The sequence below is a fragment of the Octopus bimaculoides genome, chromosome 16, assembly GCF_046866305.1.
Source record: "Octopus bimaculoides isolate indiv1 chromosome 16, ASM4686630v1, whole genome shotgun sequence".
Taxonomy (NCBI): domain Eukaryota; kingdom Metazoa; phylum Mollusca; class Cephalopoda; order Octopoda; family Octopodidae; genus Octopus; species Octopus bimaculoides.
The window spans coordinates 26,837,250-26,849,455 of record NC_142943.1 but is presented as its reverse complement, the minus strand read 5'-3'; the positions used below and the strand labels follow the sequence as shown (position 1 = coordinate 26,849,455).

The window sequence follows — 12,206 nt, the reverse complement described above, 5'->3', positions numbered from 1 at the left end:
TGATGAAGTTTAATTAAGCTACATGTACAGGATTAACCTCCCAAAACTGTGTGGTAAGTAGCTTGCTTACCAACCACATGGTTCTGGGTTCAGTCCCACTGCATGGCACCTCGGGCAAGTGTCTTCTACTATAGCCTCGGGCTGACCAAAGCCGTGTCAGTGGATTTGGTAGACAGAAACTGAAAGAAGCCTGTCATATATATATATATATATATATGCGAGTAAAAATAAATACAAAAAAAGGTGGATTTTTTTGTATGATTGTGTATAGAGGAATATATTATTTTGCTTAAAGAGTTCCAACACTGTCTGTTTTTTATGTTTTATTTATATTCCTGCAGAACTAATGTGGGGTATAGAATATGGAATATACAATATATAATATAATATACAATATATAATATAAAATAAAATAAAAATGGATGGCACCATGAAATAAAGTATTGAATGTAGATGAAATATTGAGTGTTCAATATAAAGGATCAAATATATAAATATATAAATATAAATATATATATATAAAGGCGACTCGAGTTTCAGGGCTATTTCCCTTCGTCATGGCCGGTATGACAATCTTTAACAGACTGTAATAAGTTGGCTGGTTTTCTGTCTTTTATACCAATTCCTTTGGATGGCAGCAGTAGGTGTCTGGCTATTTTTAGAATTGATGTTAAATCTATTTTTAGACATGATGATATTTTAATTTATTGTTTTGTGTGGGTTGTAGGGATAAGATTTTTAAACCGCAGTAGGTGTTTGGCTGTTCTTAGAAATGATGCCAAATCTATTTATAGAAATGATGATATCTGAGAGATTTTTTGTGTTTTGGTTACAGGGATAAGATTTTTAAACCCCAAGTGAGATGGATTTAATCATTGTTTGTTAAGAGTGGGTTTGAATTTCTTAATAAAGTCCTTTTCTTTGCATTTTCTTTCAATTTCATTCCGGTTGTAAAGTTTATGGAATGGAAATATAATAAAAGTTTGATGACCACATGTTGCTAGATGGTTACTCAGTGGTATTTGGCGGACTTCTGGGTTTTTAATCTGTTGTCGATGTACCCGTGAGCGTTCCGATAGTGCATTACCTGTCTGGCCAACGTACAATTCTTCACAATTAGGGCATTTGATGCAGTAGATTAGATTTCTACTTTTGCAGTTCATGTTCGCATTGGTGAATATTTTCCCTGTTTTTGTGTTCATATATAGGCCGGTATGGATTGATCGGCATGTGCCGCATCGGCTATCATTGCATTTGGATACAGTGAATGTTTGATTTTTGTTGCTGAGGTCAAACCTTGCCTTTGTTAATAGTTTTTTCAAGTTTTTAGGTTGTCTCTTACTGAGAGTTATATTTTGATCAGTAATGATATTTCTCAATTCCTTACTTTGTGCAAGGATCGGTAAGTTCGCTTTGGCGATATTAAAGATGTTCTGGTGGCATGGATTTTGTGTCACTATAAATGGAATGATCTTTTCCTGTTTGTCTTTTCTTTGCGGTGTCCTCAGTTGTTGTATGGGTATTTTCGAAGCCCGCTGAATACCATTTTCTATGAGTCGTGATGGGTATTTTTGCTTCACCAGAAATTCTTTCAGTTCCATCAGGCGTTTATTTCTGGTCTCTATATCCTCTACAATAGTACATATTCTCCTGGCTAGGCAGTATGGTATGTTGCGTTTTGTATGGGGTGGATGGCACGATTTAAAGTTCAAGTATTGGTGTGTGTCTGTGTGTTTGTAATATATATCTGTGGTAATGGCGGTGTTCTTTTTAATTACCATTATATCTAGAAATGGTAATTTGCTACTGTTCATCTCCTTTGTGAATTGGATGGATGGGTGTAGGTTGTTCAGGAGGGTGTTAAATTCCTCCATAATGCTTTGAGGTTTGGTCCAGATTATGAAGCAATCGTCCAGGTATCTCTTCCATGCTTTTTCTATAAGCTTCCTAAATTCGGTGTTATATCTCTCCTCTATTTCCTGGTAGAGTTTTTGTTCCAAGTAACCCATCACCGAATTCGCATAAACGGGGGCAAACCTCGTCCCCATAGCCGTGCCTTTAATTTGGATATAGTTCTTACCATTGAAGAAGAACGTATTATTTTCCAGGATAAGTCTCACTGATTCTAGTATAAATGTCACCGTGTACCTGTTGGGAATTGCTTCTCTGTGTTTGTTTACCCAGTATTCAACTGCCTTTATTCCTAAATCATGTGGGATATTTGTGTATAGGCTTACTACATCGAAGCTCAGTAGGATTGAATTTGTTTCAGTGGTTTTGGGAAGATGGGATAAAAAGTCGATGTCATCCCGAATGAAACTGGGTATGTATGTACAAAGTGGCTTCAAAAGAATGTCGATGAAATTGCTTAGACGGTGAGTAGGGCATACTGGGCCAGCTATAATTGGTCTAAGTTTTAAATCTTTTGGATGTAGCACTTTTATGTATTCACTTCCTTGTTCCTTTACTCCCTGTTGAATATCTTCTGACTTGTGTATTTTGGGTAAGCCGTAAAAGTTACTGGGTTTTGGTTCGAAGTTGGTGATGTAGTCTCTTTCATTGTCAGTGAGTGAGTTGTAGTGTTTAGAAACTAAGTGGTTGATCTTCTTCATGATGTGGTGGTCTATGTTCGAGGGTATTTCACAATAGAACGATAAAGATAGTAAAATGATTACACGTGTTTCATAACTAATTTTCAAATAGAAAGGAAATTTAAATCGATTAAAATTATCAAAAATAAATTCTATTCAATCGTCAGGTCGTAAATAGAACAATAATTATAATAAATAAATATATATATCAACCAACAATAAGTACCAAATGAATTTATATAAAATACTTATTTTATAAAGATAGAAAAATTAGTAGAAATATCAAAATATCAAAATAATAAACATTCCATAATCATCCCTACATCCATTATAATATATGCTAACATGTATATTATATACAAAAACCAGCTTACATAAATTATCGTTTTAAATACAATTTAAACGAAGTTTAAGGTTAAAATAATAATAAAGATAAAATTAGTACATATTTAACCGGTATAATAGTTAAAGCTATACTATTTAAAACTAAAAACGTTTATTTAATTATCATTAAAAATCAATTGAATAATAGAAAAATACAAGAATACTTCAAGAGGCGGGATATACAAATGATATAAAAAAATTTTATAATTCGAAATATTTTTATAATTTTATTACTAATAATTATAATAGTAATGACCTTTTTAATAAACATAACTTTTATACTCATGATAATGTCTTCTTAGGTAATAATAAGAACAATAGGTATTATGATAATAAATTACCTAAACATAAACTTAATTTTAATGGAAACAATTTTAAATATAATTTTAATTTTTTTAATGATAATAATAAATTTAATAATATCAATAATAAATTCAATAATATCTATAATAAGAACAAACTCTGGCTAATTATTCCATACGGCGTTCAAGTTAAAACTAACATTATTAATGAAATTTTAAAAGTTATTGATTTATTCCTTAGAGATAATAAAAATATCATTATATATTTTCTACAAATAATTTTGGTGTAGGTTATTCTACTACTAATAATGTTGATAATATTATCTCTTCTTTTAATAGATTTAAGTTAAATAAGTATTATAAATTTAAATTTAACAATTATTGTAATAATAATCATCATCATCATCATCATCATCGTTTAACGTCCGCTTTCCATGCTAGCATGGGTTGGACGATTTGACTGAGGACTGGTGAAACCGGATGGCAACACCAGGCTCCAGTCTGATTTGGCAGAGTTTCTACAGCTGGATGCCCTTCCTAACGCCAACCACTCAGAGAGTGTAGTGGGTGCTTTTACGTGTCACCCGCACGAAAACGGCCACGCTCGAAATGGTGTCTTTTATGTGCCACCCGCACAAGCCAGTCCAGGGGCACTGGCAACGATCTCGCTCGAAAATCCTACAGGAGCCAGTCAGGCGGTACTGGCAACGGCCACGCTCAAAATGGTGCATCTCATGTGCCACCCGCACAAGAACCAGTCCAGGGGCACTGGCAACGATCTTACTTGGCTTGCCGGGTCTTCTCACGCACAGCCCATATTAATAATAACAATGTTGATCAGGATATAATTAATTGTACATGTTTAGATAAAACTAAATGTAATTTTAATAATAAATGTAATTTGAAAGATGTAGTGTATAAATGTATAGTGAAGTTATTGAATGCGAATAAACATAATGGTTATAATTTAAATAAGATTTATATCGGATCGACTTCTAATAAAATTAAATTAAGAGTGGCTCAACATATGCGCTCATTTAAGAATAGAAATTTGATTAATTCTACTGGCCTCAGTAAATATATTTGGGAACTTAAATCTAAAAATATTAACTATATTTAAAAATGGGAGATAGTTTGTAAAGCAAAATCCTATCATATAGGTAATAACTTTTGTAATTTATGTAATAATGAATTTAAAGAGATATTATTTCATAAGGATAATAATTTACTTAATTCTTTAAATGAACGAAAAATAAAATGTAGACATAAACTTCTTTATTTATATAAAAACTTTAGTAATGGGTTTTTTATATGTGGAAGTATTTAAGTCCGTGTGTGTGTATATATATATATATATATATATATATGATTGGTTGTGTATATGTGGTTTTTATTTTCTTATATACATATGGGTATGTGTATATGTATGAGTATATGTATATATAAGAGTGTACGTGTTTTAATCTATATGTGTTAGCATGTATGTATATTTTTAGGTGTATGTATATATGTTTACGTATGTATTTATATAGGTTTAAGTATATATATGTGTTTCTGTTTATATATATTTCTGTACGTTGAGTGTATATTTGTATTTACATGTATGTATAAATATATGTATTTGTGTGTATAGATGTATATTTATATATATTGTGTGTGTGAGTATGTGAGGGTGGTTTTGTTTTATAATATTCCTTCTTTATATATTTATTTGTGTGAATTTTTATTTGTGTATATATATTTATATATATATATATATATATGAGTGTTTTTGTGTATATGTATGTATATGTATATTTATGTATGTACTTATGTATATGTGTATATATATGTATATATATATATGTATATATGTGTTTTTCTGTGTATATATGTATGTGTATTTTGTGTGTTGATATGTTTTTCTAAGTGAGAATTAGTGTATATTTATTTATTCCTGTATGTATGTATGTATATATATATATATATATATATATATATATATATATGTATACGAGTATGTGTGTGTGTATCTATGTATATATGTGTATGTGTGTGTGTATATATGTATATATATATATATATATGTGTGTGTGTGTGTGTGTGTGTGTGAGTGTTTGTGTGTGAGTGTTTGTGTGTGAGGGCGTGCGTGTATGTGTATTTATTTATAATATTCCTTCTTTATATATTTATAGTTGAGTATTTAAGAATGTGTGTATATATATATATATGAGTGTATGTGTGTATATGTATGTACATTTATGTTTATGTATGTACTTATGTGTATGTGTATATATATATGTATGTGTATGAATATATGTATATATATGAGTGTGTGTGTTTTAGTATAGATGTGTTAATATGTTTATATATTTGTGTGTATGTATATATGTTTAAATATTTATTTTTATATGTATTTATATATGTGTATCTGTATATATCTTAGTCTTATTAATTTATTATATATTAGAATTTAAAATTTATTAATATGTTTTATAAAATAGCTGTGGCTTTTTTATGTTATCAGTTATATAAACTTTAAATCTTTCATTCATTTTTTAAAGTATTATTCTTTCATTCATGTTTTCGTATTCTATTCTCTATTTTAACGTAGTATTTTCGCGCGACCTCTTGCTTAAAACGCTATAGGTATTAGTTAACGTCTTAGCTTTAGTTTGAATTACGGAAAAATATGGATAAGTACTGTTTTTACTTTGCTAAAGATTTTCTACTATTTGAAAATAATATGTATTCTTGTTTTTTACATTATTCATTTGGTTTTTTTAAAAATTATTTTTAAAAGATAACTTATTTAACACTAAATTATTTAGAAGTTAGAGCATCATTTCACCATAATATAAGACTTCGATTTGAATAGTGTTGATATATTTTCGATTATTTTTTATTAATAATATTTGATTAATAATTAGTCTTTATTGTGTGTAATATCGTTAAAGGTTTTTTTTTATTAAATCTTAGTTTATATAAAGTTTAATCCTTTATTCTTAATAATTTTTTTCATTCTTAATTTTTTCATTCATAATTTTTTCATTCATATTTTTATTTTTATTTCTACGTTTGTAGAAATAAGTATTCTTGTATTTTTCTATTATTCAGTTGATTTTTAATGATAATTAAATAAACTTTTTTAGTTTTAAATAGTATAGCTTTAACTATTATACCGGTTAAATATGTACTAATTTTATCTGTATTATTATTTTAACCTTAAACTTCGTTTAAATTGTATTTAAAACGATAATAATTTATGTAAGCTGGTTTTTGTATATACTATACACGTTAGCATATATTATAATGGATGTAGGGATGATTATGGAATGTTTATTATTTTGATATTTTGATATTTCTAATAATTTTTCTATCTTTATAAAATAAGTATTTTATATAAATTCATTTGGTACTTATTGTTGGTTGATATATATATTTATTTATTATAATTATTGTTCTATTTACGACCTGACGATTAGCTGTATTTTTGAATAGAATTTATTTTCGATAATTTTAATTGATTTTAATCGATTTAAATTTCCTTTCTATTTGAAAATTAGTTATGAAATATGTGTAATCATTTTACTATCTTTATCTTATGATATTTACTTTGTTTTATATTATACTCATTTATTGTGCTTTTAATTATTACTTTTTCTATATGTGATAGTGGATTTTCATCGATGAGTTGTTGAAACTTGGTTCTTTTCCCTAAAACTATATATTTTTATATATATTATAATCTATAAAGCTCAATTTAATTTTAATTTTTTATAAATTGATTTTAATTGAGTTTTTACCTGTAATTTTGGATTTTGTCCCTAATATATATATATATATATATATATATATGTGTGTGTGTGTGTGTGTGTGTGTGTGTGTATGTTCATGTATGTTTGTGTGTCTGTGTTTGTCGCCCCCCATATCACTTGAAAACAGATGCTGGTGTGTTTACGACCCAATAACTTAGCGGTTCGGCAAAAGAGACCGATAGAATAAGTACTAAGCTTACAAAGAATAAGTCCTGGGGTCGATTTGTTCAACTAAAGGTGGTGCTCCAGCATCGCTATAATCAAATGACTGAAACAAGTAAAAGAGTAAAAGAGTAAAAATAATAGTATAAGTCATCAAATAATATCATTATTCTTTTTCTGCATATTTCATCTTAATTTAGATTTTTAATGTTTTATGTTAAAAATAGCTCTCAACCTTTTTACAAGTGTAATAATTAGTCTAATTAGCAATAATTAATCTAAATTTCTATTATGTCTAATAAAATTCAAACTGATTGAAAAATATTTAAAAAAACTGAAAATTTAATTTTAAAAATATTTTTTACCTTTGAATACAGCTTTGAACATTGTTAGATCAAATTTTTCCACTGAATCTGTATCATAAACAGTCAGCAAGTTTGAATGTTTTAGGGACTCCAACACATAGTCAACCATGTTATCTATCACATTTCCTTTCAGTTCCTTTTCAAATTCTTTAATAATTTTCTCTCTGATGTCACCTTTCAGTTTCCTTAGAATTGATGTAGAAAGAAGAGTTATTTCAGAAAATATTATGTAAAACTTTAATAGTGATTAAAAGAAAGTTAGCTATAAAAAATAACATAAGGTCTATACTGATGTCACAAACAAGATAAGTTAACTAGACTGCTACCTTGGAGCCCTAATCAGAATTATGTTAGCCAGGCTATACTTTTAGTGATATAGATAAAAAATGATGGAACAGATCTTAATTAAAGGAGGAAGGGTACCACCCATAATTTTTACAGAACAACTAAGATCGATGAGGAAAAGACATGGATAAAACACAACTCTTGGTTTGCTGCTAATCAATTCTTGGATCTTGTAAATAATTAACCTGGAAGACATAGAGTGGAGAGACCTGACAAGAAATGTGGTTGTTTCTAGAGATGTTGCTCATAGTAACTCTGGCATATATGCTAGTAGACCACTTTTTGAAAACCACTTACATGTCAACCTGTAACGAACAGTGACGCTATGAACTGCAAAGACTGTAAATCAAGACATGGCTGGTTCTGAATGCTCACAGCATTGTGGATTGTTAGAGGCAGTGAAGGACCAAATGCTCCTGTTGAACCACCACCAGGCACATCAGTGTTAAAAGATGGAATGAATTAAATTTACAGCCAGAGACAGTGTACCCAGAACTGGTTAAACCCATGCTAGATTAATCCATAATTACCATTTCTATTAATGTGTTTTCATGTTATTTCCTAAGGGCAAGTCATGATACCTACTGCTTCATCTGATCTTTTAAATTGGATAGAAAACAAAATAGACAAATCCAAACAGCTCTAGGCATATCCTGAATTGGATCCATTATCCTTCACCAGGAAAAGTGGAGCTTTGTGTCAAAATAACAAATCAGTATTATGATTATTATCAGTGTCTTATCATACTGCCAACAATTTGAGTCATTTAGTTAAAGAAATCTGATGAGGCACCAGTTTCAATCAAAGCTTTGAATATCTACAAAGCTATGAATACCAGCTCTAAAATCAAACTATCAACTTTAGTAATAGCAGAATTGCAAGCCAAAGAGGGAGCAGTTTACTTTGCCACTCAAACTGCTAAAAATATAAGTTAAATCCATTTCAAATCATACCCTTTCAGCATAAATAAACACTGACAGTGGAACAATAAAATATTCTCATAAATATGTAAATAGAGGAAAATAAAGACAGGATTACCTATGTTCATAGACCTGTTCTATCAGGGCTAATAGGTGCTAAACAACATATTTAATAACAACATCAACAGTAATGACAACAACAAAAGCAAAAACAAAATTATTGTTCTGACTAAATGTAGAACAAACCTGTCATCTTCTTCATTTGCATTTTCAAGTTTTGTTTGGTAAGCATCTGCCATAATGTCTGCTGCTCGACCAGAATCCTGATAATTAAAAGAAAGACTTTAAAGAATTCATTAAAGTTAAATCTTCAGATATAAAGTAATCTAAGAATGAACAAATATTCTTTTTAAATCCTTTAAAATGCACACATGCAATCCAATAAAGATGCCTTCTTGTTAGTAAAGGCACTAAATCATTGTCATCATCATCATCATTATGTAACATCCGCTTTCCATGCTGGCATGGTTTGGACAGCTTGACTGAGGGCTGGTGAGCCATAAGGCTGCATTAGTCTCCAATCTGATCTGGCAAAGTTTCTACAGCTGGATGCCCTTCCTAATGCCAAACACTCCAAGAATATAGTGGGTGCTTTAATGTGCCACTAACGTGAGGGCCAGTCAGGTGGTACTGGTATCAACCATGCACAAATGGTGCTTTTTACATGCTACCTACACAGGAGCCAGTCAGGTGACGCTGGCAATGACCATGCTCAAATCGTGCTTTTTACGTGCCACTGGCACAGGAGCCAGTCAGGCGGCACTGGCAGTGACCAAGCTGGAATGGTGTTTTAACATTCCACTGGCATGAGTGCCAGTCAAGTAGTACTGTCATCAGTCACGACAATGATTTCACTTGCTTCAACAGGTCTTCGCATGCAGAGATTATTGCCCAATGATTGAAGAGTACTCTTAAATGGGCTGGTTATGCAGCAGAGGCACAGGCTACGGTTACAGTCTTATTTGGCTTGCCAGCAAGCATATTTCCAAAGGTCTCAGTCAATTGTCATGCCTAGGAGAAGCCCAATGTTTGAAGATCATGCTTCACCACCTCATCCCAGGTCATCCTGGGTCTGCCCCTTTCACAGGTACCCTCAACTACTAGGATGTGGCACTGCCTCACACAGCTGTCCTCATCCATTCACAACACATGACCATACCAACGCAATCATCTCTCTTGCACACCACATCTGATGCTTCTTATGTCTAACTTTTCTCTCAGGGTGCCTACACTCTGTTGTATATGCACACTGACATTATACATCCAGCGAAGCATACTAGCTTTATTCCTTGCAAGCTTACGGATGTCCTCAGCAGTCACAGCCCATGTTTCACTGCCACATAGCATGGCTGTTCACACACATACGCCATACAGTCTACCTTTTCCTCTTAGTGAGAGGCCCTTTTCTCACCAGCCGAGGTAGGAACTCTCTGAACTTTGCCCAAGCTATTCTTATTCTAGAAGTTACACTTTCACTTGGTCACCTAGATAATGAAAGCTATCAACTACTTCTAGTTTCTCCCCCTGGAATGTAGTGGAAGCTGTTCTCTGCACATTTTCAGTGTTTATTGCTCCTGAGCATTTGTCACACACAAAAACTATCTTCCCAGCTAGTTTTCCTTTGATATTGTTGCACCTCTTATGTGTCCATAGCTTACACTGGGTACATTTTATGGAGTTTCTACCTATGCCTTTTCTACAGATCGAGCAGGGCTATCTACCTGAAGGGATTTGTGGTTTGGCAAAGTACTTCTGCAGTTGCTCACCAGGAGGAAAGCATTGGTGGTGCTTCTACCTAGTGCAAATCCAAACTGCATCTCATCTACACTAATTCTCTTCCTTATTAATTGACCTACGACTCTTTCTGCAACTTTCATCACCTGGTACAACAATTTGGTGCCTCTGTAATTATTTTTGTCTTAAGCATCACCTTTGCCTTTGTACCTGTTGACTATAACACTGCTACACCAACTGTTGCATATGGCTCTCTCTCTTGCCTGGTCTATCTATATCGGGGATGAAGTCATATCCCACTCCACCAGATATGTGAAGCATATCAGCAGTCATTCATAATGGGTCAGAGGCTTTCCCCATCTTCATAACTTTAATTGCTTTATCTATCAAATTATTGTTGATTCGAATAGGTGAGCTTTTCTTCTTTCATGCATTCTCTACATTTAGCAAACTTTCATAAAAGTGTTTCCAAGTTTTCTTCTTTGCTGAATCATTAACTATGTGTGAACCATCGTCCATGTGAATACACTTCTCTCCTACCACATCATAATGATCTCTGACATAGCCTTCTGTTCCAAAACATCTCAAGCTTCTGGTCTTCATGATACAGAACATTTACATATTTTCCCCTCTCTGCTTGTCCCCAGTATAAGTACACCTGTCTTTTAGTCTTCCTCCATGCTACCTGATATGATTCTCTGGTACCGTAATTCTTTCAGTCATTTCAGGCATGTTTCTTCACTCTAATGTCCTTATCTACAACATCATTCCAGCAATACATCATCCTAGGTCTGAGTGGGACTTTGCACCAACCACAAATTTGGCTTGTGGTACTCAACAAGCTGTCCTGCACTAACTCCCACTTACTCTCGATGTTACAAGTTTGTAATTTCTCCTCCCTCTCCTTAAATTTCTCAATTTGGGTGTCTCTAAAAGTTTGAACTTTCAAATCCTTCTTTTCCAGATTGGTCTGCTTCGTGGAGTCCTTCTAGCCTGAAGTATAAAATTACTAAAGACTAATCTATGCTGAGGTGGTTACATTCTTCACCAAGTAAGGCTATTGCATTTATGAGCAGCTATATATCTTGCTTACAATTGAGAATGTAATAAATCTGGCTAGCGTGATTACCTAGTTGATAAGTTATCAGGTGATTGGCTGGCTTTCTGAAGTTGGTGTTGCAGATCATCAGGTTATTCACATTGTAGAACCCCAGTAGCCTTGTTCCCTCCTTGTTTTGAGAACCAATTCCATGGCCCTCATGTATACCATGGAAGATACCAGGGTTCTGCTCAACATGTCCATTGAAAGCACCAGTCAAGAAGATGAGGTTATTTTCATTTGTCTTTGAGGTAGCTTGCAGAAAAATACCATAAAACTGTCCTTTTGTTCATTGATAGACCTGCCTGGGGAACATAGTTAGAGATATTGCTCTACTTTTCTGTAAAACTAGTCTAAGCTTAAATTGTCTATCGCAAATTGTGACTACCTCAATCACCTTATCATCCCATTTGTCTGTTAGAAGTAATTCCATGCTACCTACCCATC

General features: G+C 32.2%; 1 protein-coding gene across 8 annotated transcripts in view; it reads right to left on the bottom strand.

The window, feature by feature from the left end:
• LOC106871768 (uncharacterized) overlaps positions 1-12,206 on the bottom strand; it is a 1,221,261-nt gene that overhangs the window by 826,277 nt on the left and 382,778 nt on the right. For all 8 annotated transcript variants that reach the window (XR_016244689.1, XR_016244690.1, XM_089364843.1 and 5 more), the window contains exons 27-28: positions 9,113-9,189; positions 7,602-7,786 (exon numbers count right to left, since the gene is read on the bottom strand). Coding sequence is in view for 6 of the 8 variants with exons in the window: in XM_089364843.1 (XP_089220969.1) it covers positions 7,602-7,786; positions 9,113-9,189 (262 nt within the window). In the remaining 2 variants the exon portion in view is untranslated. The remainder of the gene's footprint in view (positions 1-7,601; positions 7,787-9,112; positions 9,190-12,206) is intronic.